Source organism: Mesoplodon bidens (genome assembly GCF_964165515.1).
Source record: "Mesoplodon bidens genome assembly, chromosome: 6".
In the NCBI taxonomy this organism is placed as follows: Eukaryota; Metazoa; Chordata; class Mammalia; order Artiodactyla; family Ziphiidae; genus Mesoplodon; species Mesoplodon bidens.
In genome coordinates, this window is record NC_138162.1 from 40,822,060 (window position 1) to 40,837,937 (window position 15,878).

Here is a 15,878-nt window from a genome sequence, read left to right on the forward strand (position 1 = left end):
TGGCTTTCTCTAGTTGAGGTGAGTGGGGGCTACTCTTTGCTGTGGTGTGTGGGCTTCTTACTGCGGTGGCTTCTTTTGTTGTGGAGCATGGGCTCTAGGTGTGAAGGTTTCAACAGTTGTGGCACATGGGCTCAGTAGTTCTGGCACACAGGCTCAGTAGTTGTGGCTCGCGGGCTCTAAAGCGCAGGCTCAGTAGCTGTAATGCACGAGCTTTGCTCCACGGCATGTGGGATCTTCCCGGACCAGGGCTCGAACCCATGTCCCCTACATTGGCAGGCAGATTCTTAACCACTGCGCCAACAGGGAAGCCCAGCATTATTTCTTATAATAAAACCTTTTCTGATTGAAAACTTCAAAAACAAAGTAAAACAAAAACCTATGTTGGGGACTTCCCTGGTGGTCCAATGGTTAAAAACTCCACACTCCCAATTCAGGGGGCCCGGGTTCAATTCATGCTCAGGGAACTAGATCTCGCATGCTGCAACTAAGAGCAGGTGAAGCCAAATAAACAAATAAATATTAAAAACAAAACAAAACAACAACCAAAAAACCTATGTTGGGATTACATAAAGCATCTTAGCAGAGTTTTGCTAACAAAGAATGGTCCCTCATCTGATATTCTAGAGGCACATTCCAGATCCTTGTCTTTGGGTGGAGGGCCCTGAGGCAGGAGCAAGATTGCCCCAGCCACTAGGACGGTCTGCTTGACCTTATTTACTTAGACTCAGTCCTTTGAACGTCTTTCACTAAGCAGAGCAAAGCCATAGATAGCTTTGTGGTCACAGTGTATCCTTGGCACTGAAATAAGTGTGAGCTGGATGCTCTTCTACCTTCCTCTGGGCTTTCGCCACAGCTGCTCTTTCAATTTCCACCCTGTCCTATGCCCTGAAAGAACTTTGGCATTTGCTGAAAGGTCATCAGCTACAATTTTAGACCATTGGGTAACAAAGTTCTGACATTTAAATGCAGCTGCAAAGTGGTGGGATTGCTGTACCGGCTGTCAGCCTGGGCTGGACGGTGACAGAAGTAGCAGCCCCTTCCTCAGATCCCTTTATGGACGAGTGGTTGACTGCTTATAAAGGACACCAGCCAATACTCTCCCTTCTGACTCCCAAATTATCTAGTCTTGCTCATTCTTAACAACCATAGTGTGCTGGGCACCAGGAATTCTCCGGACCGTTGTGCTGAAGCACTAGTTTGTTTGTTTACTTCCAATCTCTTGTGAACAAATACATAATAAAAATTAACTAGAAAGGCTAATAAACACATGAAAAGATGACCAACATCACCAATCATTAGGGAAATGCCAATCAAAGCCACAATGAGATACCATTTCATACCCATTAGGATGCTAGTTATAAACAAACAAACAAACAAAAAAACAGAAAATAACAACTGTTGGCAAGGATGTTGAGACATTGGAACTCTTGTGCCCTGCTGGTGGGCATGTAAAATGGTGCAGCCCCTGTGGAAAATGGTACAGTGATTCCTCAAGAAGTTAAACATAGAATTACCATATGATCCAGCAACTCTACTTCTGTGTATGTATATACCCCCCAAAAACTGAAAACAGGGACTTGAACATGTATTTGTCCTACTGTGGACATGATAGCATTATTCACAGTAGCCAAAAGGTGGAAACAACCAAAGTGTCTGTCGATGGATTAATGGATAAACAAAATGTGGTATATCCACCAATGGAATATTATTCAGTCTTAAAAAGGAAGGAAATTCAGACACACGCTACAACATGGATGAACCTTGAAAATATGATGCTAAGTGAAATAAGCCAGCCACAAAAGAAGAAATATTGTATGATTCCACTTATATGAAGTACCTAGAGTAGTCAAATTCGTAGAAACAGAAAGTAGAATTGCTGGTTGTCAGAGGCTAAGGATTGAGGGGGAAGAGAGAGTTATGGTTTAATAGGCACAGAGTTTCACTTTACAGTAAAATGACTTTTTAAAAATGTACAGTCCTCTGAATTTTAACACATGTATGGGTTCAAGTTCCCATCACCATAATCAGGATACAGAACAGTTCCATCAGGCAAAAAATTCCCCATCCTGTCCTCCCTGCCCCACACCAGCTATCCCTGGCAACCATGAAATTGGTCTCTAACTCTCTAATTTTGTCTTTTTGAGAATATCATATAAATGGAATCATACAGCATATAGTCTTTTAAGACTGGCTTCTTTCACCCAGCATAATGCCTTTGAGATTAGTCCCAGTACCATGTGTAACAATAGCTGGCTCCTTTTTATTGCTGAATAGTGTTCTATTTTATGGATCTACCACAGTTTCTTTCCCCTTATTGAAGAGCATTTGGGTGTTAGCAGTTCCTGGCAATTACAAATAGAGCTGCTATAAATATCCATGAATGGGTTTTGGTGTGAATGTACGATTCATTTCTCTAGCGAAGATGTGACAATGCACTCTGCGTGGCATCGGTTTTGTACCACCACAAAGAGGGGAAACCCTCTTAATCAGATGATGACATTTGACTTCAAAGGACATCCGGAAACCAATCAGCCAGGCCACTCTCTTGATCTTGTAGCCATTTACTGGCCCAGAACTCCTAATACCCAGCCACTGCTCTTTCTATAATTATGTCCGAAGAATCATGGTTGATCTTCTATGTGACAAAAGACAAAACTGAGTTATTTATTGATGGCAACCTGAAACATCAGGATCAAAGAAAGTTCCATTCTACTGTCCTCACAATTTCCAGAAGCTCTTGGGGAAGAAAAAGAAAGTTCCAGTTTAGACCCTGGTGATGTCAAAATTAAAATGTTCTGACACAGAAGCTCCTCTTCTAGGGCTGTATCTTACTGAAGCCCTCACACAAGCACATACACAAAGGTAAGGATCTTGGTGCAGCATTGTTTGAGGAGGAAATATTTCAAAAATATCTGACTGTCCACACGTGGGAAAGCAGTATGTCTCTGTGTATTGACACGGATGTATTTCCCAGATGTTTTGCTGTGGAAGACACTTCCGATTGGTTGATTCAATATCAGTGCCCGACTCTTGCAGCAAAGCATCATCATAGGCCGTAAATCTGGCCAATGCTTCAAAAGTGGAAGGCTACTTGGGGTGGGGGTGCGGGGTAGGCAGAGGGTGTTTCTGGGGAACTATTTCTTTCCTAATAAAAGGGAACGGATGTGGTTGCCCTTCTCCCCTCTTTCGGTCTTCAGACGTTCAGAGCTGCAGTGGCCATTTTGTGCCCGTGAGATGATAAGCTTGGAGGCAAAAGCCAGCCAACCGAGGATTACGGAGAAGAGACAGAGAGGGGTTCCTAATGGAACTTTTGACCAGCTAAATGAATGCCAGCTGCTGCCTCGGAGAAAATATGAGACTAATGAACCCCACATATTTAAATCACTCTACATTTGCTATTACTTGCAGCTAAACACATTCTGATTGAAGTAACTGTCAAAGGAAAATAATCAACTTGCACAGCAATGTGCATATTGTCCTACTTTGTAAAATGAAATTGTATATGTATACATGATAGTTATACATACATCAACAAATTGGAAGGGTAATAACACCTAACAAGTATTGAGCACCTACTATGACAGGCACATCTTATCACTTTAATCCTCACAACCACTCTGTCAGGTAGATGTTTTATTGCTATCACCATTTACAGGTGAGGAAACTGAGGCTTCAGGAGCTTTTCCAAACTGTACAACTAGCAGATGACTAGCCTGGGACTCAGAGCCAGGTGTCTCTGCCCTTAGAGAAAGTGCTTGGACCACCCTATGCAGACCTCCTCCCCTGTTTACAAATACAGACCCCCACCACCTCTAATACAGTTATTTCTGGCAGTGGGTTGGAGGATGGGCTGGTTCTGTAGTGTTTCCTTTTCAATAAGCAAGCAACATTTTTGCTATAAAAATGCAAATCTAGAGAAACTGAAAAAATAAAGAATTGATAAAATAACCCTAGTGCTAGGCACTAGGAATATTTTTTTCTTCCAGATTTGAATACTTATTGTAAATATCCATCCAATCATACATGCTTTTTGGAATTTAAAAGCATCCTTTTCAAACATATGAAAGAACCCTGGCTAAGAAGTCCCAGGATTGCCATTATTTTGTTATGTGACCTATACCCCAGATAAGATATCTGCCAATCTGCCTCCTGCAATGTGAGGGAATGGGGCCCTGCAGTAGATACATGTGAAGAAACCTTTTGAGTCTTTGAATAAGAGGGTTTTATGGATTTTTTTTTTTTTTTTTAGTGGCTGGAATTCTCATCTCTTTACCTTTACTAAACGGTTGCTTCTTAGGATCTTTAAAGGAAAAGTTTCGTCAAGAAAAAGTAGGTCTGTGTTTCCCAGCTGCCCGGTTCTATTTACAGCTTGGCAGCCTTCAGATCAGCCAGGCCCGAGAGGTTTCCTTGAGGACTCGCCCAGTTATCTCAACCACGTGGCCTGGGGCACTTTCCCTTAAAGGTCCTGGCACGGCCAGTACAGATTTCTAATCAGCTCTGATACCGCAGAGCCACTGACCAGCCCTTAGAGATAAGGCTTTCTTCTGCAGGGAGAAAAGGATTTGAAAAACTACCCGCCACAATGGGGGACAGAAGCCCCTTCGCAACGGATATGCTCACCCTGACCCGCTACGTTATGGAAAAGGGGCGTCAGGCCAAAGGCACCGGAGAGCTCACACAGCTGCTCAACTCCATGCTGACGGCCATCAAAGCCATCTCCTCGGCCGTGCGCAAGGCTGGCCTGGCCCATCTGTGAGTCTACCCACCCTCCCACCCCGGCGACACGCAGCGACGGGGGGCCCAGGTGCGGGTGGGCAGAGCTGTAGGTGCTTGGGCCGAAACGGACTCAGAAGTATTAGCCCGTGTGCCCTGGAGGGAAGTTGCCTTTAAACTTTCTGCCAGGTGTCCTTTGATAAAGGGGCCTTAGACTTGTTTCAAGAAAGAAACAAAATACTTGGAGACATGCTATGGAGAAAAAATATATAATTTTCCCAGTTACCATGTATTATAATGATAACAAGCTCAGGGGCTTGCTCCATTGAAACATATCCTGAGTTATAGTGACTTGTGTTTGCATTCTCACTGGCACAAAGCAATCGCCAGGAGACTTGAGAGGGCGCTTGACGCCCTTTGCAGATATGAGCGTTTTATTACCATGACCTTTGCCCATCATAGTCATTAGGAGGTAGAAATCATTTACTGAATCCCAGGGCCCGTTGTCCATCTCCTTTCTCACCATCAAAAAGAGTCTTTTGCTTTTAAAACAATATTTTATTTCTTCTCTGTGACTCAGGTGTGCAGGAAGCTGGGAGGTGCTGGGCCCGGGGGGAGGAGGGAATGCAGAGTGTTTTTCCACTTTGCTCTCTTGGTGCTTTACCCAAGTTCATGCTACAGATGCCGATCCTCAGAGCCAAGGGTCCAGTTTAAGTCTGTGGTGAAAAGAAGCAGTCTTTCTTTGGGCTTCCATTTTCCTGGTAGCAATTGCAGTGGAGGTCCTCTCAGAAGATGAACAGACCCATTGTTGTTATTATTATTATTATTCCAAAATGAAGAAATAACGAAGTCCAATAATTTGAAATATTTATTCTAACAACTTGTTTTGTGTGTGTGTGTGTGATACGCGGGCCTCTCACTGTTGTGGCCTCTCCTGTTGCGGAGCACAGGCTCCGGACGCGCAGGCTCAGCGGCCATGGCTCACGGGCTCAGCCGCTCTGTGGCATGTGGGATCTTCCCGGACTGGGGCACGAACCCGTGTCCCCTGCATCGGCAGGCAGATTCTCAACCACTGCGCCACCAGGGAGGCCCCAACTTAGTACTTTTAACACACAAAAAAATGTGATAATTACAGACTTTATTTATATAATGCTTGGTGACTCAGTAAGGAGCTCCAAGTTAAAGGCGATTATGACTGGTTTTCCCCCTCTCTGTGTATTGCTATAACTGTATGAGTACCTCATCTGGCAGTAATGGCCAGCTCTACCTTTAAAGACCTTCATGAACCTGAGACACAGCTACTTGCCTCTGTTCTGCTCCTATCTGGTGGTGAGCTGGGCTACGCATAGAGCAGTTTCCTGGGTTGCCTGCTGACCTCTCAGTGTTCCCCATGTTAATGGGCTCCCCAGTGCAGGGGGGCTGGGCTGGGCAGGGGCTGCTGTGGTGGGTTTGTGCTAATCGCTGCAGAACTCTGACTTTGTGGCCATGGAGTGTCCAGAGGATGCGGACTCAGCGACTGGATAATTCAGGTGCTCCTCTGACTTGGTTTTTTTTTTTTTTTTTAAATAAATTTATTTAGTTAGTTAGTTAGTTATTCTTTTGGCTGTGTTGAGTCTTCATTTCTGTGCGAGGGCTTTCTCTAGTTGCGTCGAGCGGGGGCCACTCTTCACGGTGCGTGGGCCTCTCACTGCCGCAGCCTCTCCTGCTGCAGAGCACAGGCTCCAGACACGCAGGCTCAGTAGCCGTGGCTCACGGGCCCAGTTGCTACGCGGCATGTGGGACCTTCCCAGACCAGGGCTCGAACCCGTGTCCCCTGCATTGGCAGGCAGATTCTCAACCACTGCGCCACCAGGGAAGCCCTCTGACTTGGTTTTTTGTGCCATGTGATCATGGTCAATGATCTGCTCTCGTTAGGGCCTGTAAAAGTGTAAAACGGATTGGATACTAATAGCACCTAACTCGTAGGGCTAGTTGTAAGGCTTAGTAGGTCCATGTGATGATGATTTCGACAGTGCCAGCCCCGTAATAAATGATCTTTATTACTGTGGTTCCAAGCCCGAACCTGGGGAAATTTGCCGGCTAACAGGGCGATATCGCTGACCCACCACTAGGTGGCAGGCGCAGCCCGTGGAAACAAGACGTCAGGATTTCGCGTTTTCTCGGAGGCTGAGGCAGGTGTCCTCCGTTAAGGCAGAGACCACGTATTTTGCCAATTCAGGCGGCATCCTTCCCTGGGTGCCTCTGTAATAGATACCCAAAGTGTCAGTGGGAGAAGTCCATTGGCTGGAAATTTCTTCTTTCTAATAAGATGCGGAGATAATTTTAAGAGGACCCTGGAATTGCTTCTCCAAGAGCTCAAAGGTTGCATCCTATCCCAGAGCAATTCTGCTCATGAAAATGGGACTTTAACATATTCCTGCCACTTTCCCATTTAGGGGACCTCAAGCCCCTCATTCCTTTGCTTCCTCTTTTTGGGAAGACATTTCTAGGCACCTGCTCGATAAATGCAAAACGGATCAGAAAGTCTCATATTTTTCTCTGCTTCTTGCTGTAGGAAGAAGGGAATGCTAGAATACCACCCCTGGAATCCTCTCCATGGCTTTTAAATGTCAAAACAGCAGAACAATCCATTAAAAAATTACCAGTAGAGCTTACATGTTAGTTAAGATCTAAAAAATACTGTCTTACGGGTTAAAAAGCACTTTTCTGCCCATGATCTAACTTGGAGCAGTTGTCAGGCAATTAGATCTCATTGTGATGATCTTTCATTCTTTCTGAAAGGAGGTGTGTGGATGGTGGGAGGGGGTAGGCAGAGAAGAATGCTCCGCACATGCAGCGGGGGGTGCAGAGGGTGGGTTGAGGGGCGGGGATAAGGGCGGGGTTTGTGTGGAGGTGGAGGAAGTGTTTGCAAAGCACAGGACAGAGAGCCTGTTTCTCCAACATCCACAGGCCTCGGGCACCCCAGCTCTTCATTCTCTGGTAGAAGCCGTATCCAGATGCCAGTTAAACAACAGGATTGGGTTTGTGGACCCTTTAAATTCTGATGCAACATAACCCAGTTTTGTGGTTGCTGTTGTGTGTTTGTTTGCTTTTATTTTGAACCAGAAGGTACAGTCTTTGAGGTGAGGCCACCAGTATTGTTTTCCAAGGCAGATCTCATCACATCAGACATCAAGTGATGGGGGGATCTGTGGGGGATCTGTCAATAAGGGAAAAGGGTGGGAAATGAGCTGTCCCCCGCCCCGGCTTAGGGTGAATCAGTGGATCTCAACCCTGGCTACCTGTTAGAGCCGCCTGAGGATTGCTTCAACAAATAAATGGCGTTAACAAAAAGGAGAGGGGGGGAATTACTTTCCTGCGATCCATTCTTCATAATTCAGTGAACATATATTGAGCATCTGAGCACCGTGGAAACAAGTACAGTGAGTCACAGCTCTTGCCTTCGGTGAGCAGATAATCTAGCAGGAAGGACATTCCCACAAACAGATTGTGAGCTGCTCTGGAAGGGCTGACAAGGCTGTATCTGGTGTGTATGGCACCAGGGAAGCTTCTGGAAGAGGTTAGGAGGGCAAGTAGAAGAAAGCGGTCTGTGGGCAGAAAGCACTCCCGTGGTGGGGGATACCATGAGTGAAGGGGGAGAGGAGAGAAGCAGCTTGCTGGGTGCTGGTGGCCTCAGGACCTTGGTGGCTGTTGGCATGAGAAGGGCTTGAGGGGGGTGGTAGCCATGTGGCTCACGGAGAGAAGAGCTTGGGGGGTGGGGGACAGGGAACCCAGGGATCTGTGTAAGGCAGGTGTGTGCCCGTTGGGCTCCAGAGGCTGAGACTGAGGGTGAGAGGGCCAAGAGGCAAGGCCAGTGTGGGACCAGGCCTTCCTTGGTGCAGCCTGAAACCCAAAGAGGACCTGGGGACTCTGGGAGAGACAGGGGTGATCTGACTGATTTTAGAAGGATCCCACCCACAAGGGTGTGAGCTGGAGACTTTTTTTTTTTGGCCGAGCCACGCAGCTTTCGGGATCTTAGTTCCCCAACCAGGGGTCAAGCCCGGGCCTGGGGAAGTGAAAGTGCTGAGTCCTAACCACGGGACCCCCAGGGAATTCCCTGGAGACCTTTGCATAGCAATCCTCTAAAACACAAAGCCTCCAGATAGAATTCTTACAGTAGTGTTCATTCTTACATTGCTTGGAATGGTGGTAAAGAATCAAATTAAACTAGTTAAGTCTGTCCCCCACTTTCCTTCTTATTCAAGTAATACCAAGCTACAGCAGAGCAAATTTTAATTCAGCCCAGCAGGCCACTATTTGAGGATAATCAACAAATACTAGAAATTCCGGGGCTGGAAAGCCACGGTCCTTTACTTTTTAGAGTTATTAATTACGGCGATGTGTCTGACTTTATGAATTCTCTCTCCCAGGGCCGGGGGCAGGGTTGCTCGTTAGTAGGATTGAATTCTGGTTAGTGTTACTGGGACGACGAGGGACTTAGGACAATATCCCTGAGGTGTAAAGGAAGCAAGAGTAAGAACCAGCGCTGTGAGACAGGACGCACTTGGTCGTATTTATAATTTGGAGACTCTGGAGCCATGAAGGGAAAAGAGGGATGCAGGGGCGGTATCTTGGAGTCTGGGCATCTTTGCTGGAGTCCAGGCTCCCTTCCTGATTTCCTCCAGCCTTTTGTCTTCTTAGGTACGGAATCGCGGGAAGCGTGAACGTGACAGGGGATGAGGTGAAGAAACTGGACGTGTTATCCAATTCCCTGGTCATCAACATGCTCCAGTCCTCCTACAGCACCTGCGTCCTGGTCTCGGAAGAGAATAAAGACGCACTTATCACCGCCCAGGAGAGGAGGGTGAGTGTGGCAGCCTTGCTGAAGTTCCTCTACTCACCAGTAGAGGGCGAAACTGAGTTGGGAAAACTCTGGTTGCCTTGCTTTTTTAAATTTCTGATATTTTCCTCTATTGCTTAATTTTTTATTTTCTGGAAACAAACAAGGGATTTCATGCCTCTTTAGTTGGAATCCTTATGCTGTCTAGTCACACAGACTCTGTAATAGGGCAGTGATTCATTCAGGAAATAAATCAGAGTGCTTTACCGTAACTTCTCAGTGGATGGGGCTCATCATGGGTTTTCACTTACTGTACTGGTAACAAGTCCCAACATTTTGGAGCGCTTGAAAATCCCGTCCGGTAAAAAGTAGAGTTCCTGTGGTACTGTAGCGTCTCTTAATCTTCTCATCCCCACTATACTCCCAGCCCCTTCCCCAAGGGGGTTTTGTTTCAGCAGAGATTCCTTCATGCCTGACAAACTGTTAGACTAAAACATAAAAGAATTCATAAAGATCGTTGCTCTGGCCTTAATGCAATGGTAAACTTGGTTAGTGCAAGGCATGACTGGGGGGGGGTCTGTATTCACTATGTTTTCACATTTTATTTAAAAAAAAAAAAGCTGGTGGCCAAAAATTTCAACCCATATTCAGCTGCTGTACAGTAATGCCAAATAAATGCTAAGACTGTTAGCCCTTGTTTTGTACAGTGGGTCCTGGGGACAAGGTGCCATTTCCTTGTGATTAGCTGAAAGAATGGAAAAAGTAAAGCCAAATTTATTGAACACTTGCTGTGTGGTGGGGACTGTGCCAAAGCACATTATACTTGTTGTCTCACATAATTAGGCTAAGTCACACCTATTATTTTCAACTTTCAACTTCCACCGATATGACCCTTGATTATCTCTCTGATCAAATCTCACGTTTTCTTTCCCCATTGGCCTGAGCTACACAGGTCTTCACGCTGGTCCTTGAATACTCCTTGCTTGTTCCCACATCAGCTCGTGGACCTTCTCCAGCATATGCTTGATGTTCAACAAATATCTGTTGAATGCACGCATGTGTGAAGTGAATGGGCTGAATTGGCTTATCTACAGGGAGAATGGGGAATTTCCAAGTTTATGAATTCCACTGCCCTCCCTGCTTCACCTCCTGTTGAACAAGGAAAAAAGAAAGGAGAAAAGGAAGAAAGAAAGGAAGAAAGCTCACATTAAGCTAGGGCATTACTCATTGGAAAGTCAGGGGAAAGTAGTTTAGTGGTGGGAAAAATGACTCCCATTTTACTTGATGCTTGATTACCAGTGTTTAATTAGCCAGGACACCCCAGTCCCCATCACTAAGGCTCTCACAGAACCTTGCACATAGGAGGCCTGTAAAAAGTGTCTGGTGTTTCCTTTCCCCCGGGCTGCCGGTGACAGCAGCGTGAGTGGGCATGAGGGACATGGTATCTCAAGACCCCACCTACTCTGTCTCTGGTCTTCACATCAGCAAGATGGGTGGATGCAGCAAAACCCAGAGGAGTATTTTTATTCTCCTGATGTAGTCATACATACCAGCTACTTTAATAAGACAGACCCAGAGGCCCTGGGACGTTGTTCTGAGATTTTCTTTCAGTAAAAATGTGCTAAAATGAAAAAAGCCTGTCTGGGGAGAGGCTCAGAAGTATCAGTAAATCAACAGCCAACCTTACTGTGGACGTGGGTAAAGCTTGTCCAAGGTCGTCTTCAGCTTCTCCACCTCTTCCCTGCAAGGTGCCCATTTCAGACCTGGTTTCCTCTCACACCCTCAGCAGCTCTAAGTCCCCACTGGTCCCAGGTAGGAGGGGAGGGCGGAGCCAGGGCAGGTGGGAGGAGAGCTATTTGGAGGTGGGTGGGACCTCCATCACCCACTGTGGGTGTCAACTAATCTGTTTATGGGCCGGCGGGCTCTGAGCTGCGCAGTTAATGTATGCTGATACACTCTGCACTCCTTAAGTAATTGCATTTTTTGACGAGGATATCCCTTTGCTCTGAATTGCTTTTGGTGTAGTGTTGTCTGCCACACACAGCCACGTACACAGAGTGTGTTGCTCAGAAGGTGACCTGATCAGGTGTTCCGCCCTCTGTGCATGTAGGGGAAATACGTGGTCTGCTTTGACCCACTGGATGGATCTTCGAACATCGACTGCCTGGCCTCCATCGGAACCATATTTGCCATCTACAGAAAGGTGAGTAAACAGTATGCTCTTTAACACCTCCTTCCTCTGGTGGCTTCAAACGTTCCTGGGCTGGGAGCCACGAGTCTGGAGTTCTAACCTCGGTCCTCCCACTAACCAGACACACCGTGGCAGGCAAGCCATGAACCTCGCTCTGGCTTGGGCTCCTCATGGAATACCCGAATCGGTCATTTCCTTCAGTCCTGTTCTCGGTGTTCCTAGGAAGGGAGGGTGAGCTGATAGATGGGGCCTTGTTTTGAAAATCTGGAGGCAACACAAATGCCAGATGTGAAATTAGGTTCCAGGTGGCACCTGAAAGTCCCTCTGTTCCTTGCTTGTGTATCCTAAATCTTACTGCGTTTGCTTTCTGTTGCTGCTGTAATAATTCACCACACATTTAGAGGCTTAAAACAACCTCCATTAATTATCACCCAGTTCTTGGGTCAGAAGTTTGGCAGGCATGGCTGGGTTCTCTGTCTTGTAAGGCCAAAATCTTGGTGTCACCCAGCCTGGCATCCTATTGAGAAGAATTCGCTTCCAGGCTCACTTAGGCTGTTGGCAAAATTCACTGAAACGGTCAACATCCATCCCCACACATAGTTACAATTTGTGTGTGTGTGTGAGTGTGTGTGTGTGAGTGTGTGTGTGTGTGTGTGTGATGAGGACTTTTAAGATCTACTCTCACAGCCACTTTCAAATAGACAATACAGTATTTTTTTTAAACATCTTTATTGGAGTACAATTGCTTTAAAATGGTGTGTTAGTTTCTGCTTTATAACAAAGTGAATCAGCTATACATATACATATATCCCTATATCTCCTCCCTCTTGCATCTCCCTCCCACCATCCCTATCCCACCCCTCTACGTGGACACAAAGCATCGAGCTGATCTCCCTGTGCTATGCGGCTGCTTCCCACTAGCTATCTATTTCACATTTGATAGTATATATAAGTCCATGCCACTCTCTCACTTCATCTCAGCTTACCCTTCCCACTCCCTATGTCCTCAAGTCCATTCTCTACATCTGTGTCTCTATTCCTGTCGTGCCCCTAGGTTCTTCAGAACCATTTTCTTTTTTTTTAGATTCCATATATATGTGTTAGCATACAGTATTGTTTTTCTCTTCTGACTTACTTCAGCCTGTATGACAGACTCTAGGTCCATCCACCTCACTACAAATAACTCAATTTCGTTTCTTTTTATGGCTGAGTAATATTACATTGTATATATGCGCCACATCTTCTTTATCCATTCATCTGTCGAAGGACACTTAGGTTGCTTCCTGGCTATTGTAAATAGAGCTGCAATGAACATTGTGGTACACGACTCTTTTTGAATTATCGTTTTCTCAAGGTATATGCCCAGTAGTGGGATTTCTGGGTCGTATGGTAGTTCTATTTATAGTTTTTTAAGGAACCTCCATACTGTTCTCCATAGTGGCTGTATCAATTTACATTGCCACCAACAGTGCAAGAGGGTTCCCTTTTCTCCACACCTTCTCCAGCATTTATTGTTTCTAGATTTTTTGATCATGGCCATTCTGACTGGTGTGAGGTGATATGTCATTGTAGTTTTGATTTGCATTTCTCTAATGATTAGTGATGTTGAGCATTCTTTCATGTGTTTGTTGCCTGTCTGTATATCTTCTTTGGAGAAATGTCTATTTAGGTCTTCTGCCCATTTTTGGATTGGGTTGTTTGTTTTTTTAATATTGAGCTGCATGAGCTGCTTGTAAATTTTGGAGATTAGTCCTTTGTCACTTGCTTCATTTACAAGTATTTTCTCCCATTCTGAGGGTTGTCTTTTCGTCTTGTTTATGTTTTCCTTTGGTGTACAAAAGCTTTTAAGTTTCATTAGGTCCCATTTGTTTATTTTTGTTTTTATTTCCATTTCTCTAGGAGGTGGGTCAAAAAGGATCTTGCTGTGATTTATGTCATAGAGTGTTCTGCCTATGTTTTCCCTTAAGAGTTTTATAGTGTCTGGTCCTACATTTAGGTCTTTAATCCATTTTGAGTTTATTTTTGTGCATGGTGTTAGGGAGTGTTCTAATTTCATTCTTTTACATGTAGCTGTCCAGTTTTCCCAGCACCACTTACTGAAGAGGCTGTCTTTTGTCCATTGTATATTCTTGCCTCCTTTATCAAAGATAAGATGACCATATGTGCATGGGTTTATCTCTGGGCTTTCAATGCTGTTCCATTGACCTATATTTCTGTTTTTGTGCCAGTACCATACTGTTTTGATTACTGTAGCTTTGTAGTATAGTCTGAAGTCAGGGAGCCTGATTCCTCCAGCTCTGTTTTTCGTTCTCAAGATTGCTTTGGCTATTTGGGGTCTTTTGTGTTTCCATACAAATTGTGAAATATTTTGTTCTAGTTCTGTGAAAAATGCCATTGGTAGTTTGATAAGGATTGCATTGAATGTGTAGATTGCTTTGGGTAGTATAGTCATTTTCACAATGTTAGTTCTTCCAATCCAAGAACATGGTACATCTGTCCATCTGTTTGTATCATCTTTAATTTCTTTCATCAGTGTCTTATAGTTTTCTTCATACAGGTCTTTTGTCTCCTTAGGTAAGCTTATTACAAGGTATTTTATTCTTTTTGTTGCAATGGTAAATGGGAGTGTTTCCTTAATTTCTCTTTCAGGTTTTTCATCATTGGTGTATAGGAGCGCAACAGATTTCTGTGCATTAATTTTTTATCCTGCTACTTTACCAAATTCATTGATTAGCTCTAGTAGTTTTCTGGTAACGTCTTTAGGATTCTCTGTGTATATTACCTTGTCATCTGAAAACAGTGACAGCTTTACTTCTTCTTTTCCGATTTGGATTCCTTTGATTTCTTTTTCTTCTCTGATTGCTGTGGCTAAAACTTCCAAAACTATGTTGAATAATAGTGGTGAGAGTGGGCAACCTTGTCTTGTTCCTGATCTTAGTGGAAATGGTTTCAGTTTTTCACTGTTAAGAATGATGTTGGCTGTAGGTTTGTCATATACGGCCTTTATTATGTTGAGGTAATTTCCCTCTCTGCCTACTTTCTGGAAGATTTTTATCATAAATGGGTGTTGAATTTTGTTGAAAGCTTTTTCTGCATCTGTTGAGATGATCATATGGTTTTTCTCCATCAATTTGTTAATATTGTGTATCACATTGATTGGTTTGCATATATTGAAGAATTCTTGCATTCCTGGGATAAACCCTACTTGATCATGGTGTATGATCCTTTTAATGTGCTGCTGGATTTTGTTTGCTAGTATTTTGTTGAAGATTTTTGCATCTATGTTCATCAGTGATGTTGGCCTGTAGTTTTCTTTCTTTGTGGCATCTTTGTCTTGTTTTGGTATCAGGGTGATGGTGGCCTTGTCGAATGAGGTTGGTAGTGTTCCTCCCTTTGCTATATTTTGGAAGAGTTTGAGAAGGATAGGTGTTAGCTCTTCTCTAAATATTTGATAGAATGTGCCTGTGAAGCCATCTGGTCCTGGGCTTTTGTTTGTTGGAAGATTTTTAATCACAGTTCCAATTTCAGTGTTTGTGATTGGTCTGTTTATATTTCCTATTTCTTCTTGCTTCAGTCTTGGAATGTTGTGCCCTTCTAAGACTGTGTCCATTTCTTCCAGGTTGTCCATTTTATTGGCATATAGTTACTTGTAGTAATCTCTCATGATCATTTGTATTTCTGCAGTGTCAGTTGTTACTTCTCCTTTTTCATTTCTAACTCTATTGATTTGATTCATCTCCCTTTTTTTTCTTGATGAGTCTGGTTAATGGTTTATCAGTTTTGTTTATCTTCTCAAAGAACCAGCTTTTAGTTTTACTGCTCTTAGCTATTGTTTCCTTCATGTCTTTTTCAATTATGTCTGATCTGATCTTTATGATTTCTTTCCTTCTTCTAACTTTGGGGTTTTTTTGTTCTTCTTTCTCTAATTGCTTTAGGTGTAAGGTTAGGTTGTTTATTTGAGATGTTTCATTTTTCTTGAGGTAGGATTGTATGGCTATAAACTTCCCTCTTAGAACTGCTTTTGCTGCATCCCATAGGTATTGGGTTGTCTTGTTTTCATTGTCATTTGTTTCTCAGTGTTTTTTGATTTCCTCAGTGATCTCTTGGTTATTAATTAGTGTATTGTGTAGCCTCCATGTATTTGTATTTTTGTAC

At 44.1% G+C, this 15,878-nt stretch overlaps 1 protein-coding gene across 1 annotated transcript in view; it reads left to right on the top strand.

Moving 5' to 3' along the window:
- The first annotated feature begins 4,519 nt into the window (after nt 1–4,519).
- Nucleotides 4,520–15,878, top strand: part of FBP2 (fructose-bisphosphatase 2) — a 36,640-nt gene continuing 25,281 nt past the window's right edge. Inside the window, exons 1-3 of the mRNA XM_081238372.1 lie at nt 4,520–4,752; nt 9,394–9,556; nt 11,643–11,735. Of these exons, the coding sequence (XP_081094498.1) occupies nt 4,583–4,752; nt 9,394–9,556; nt 11,643–11,735 (426 nt within the window). The 5' untranslated portion in view covers nt 4,520–4,582. The remainder of the gene's footprint in view (nt 4,753–9,393; nt 9,557–11,642; nt 11,736–15,878) is intronic.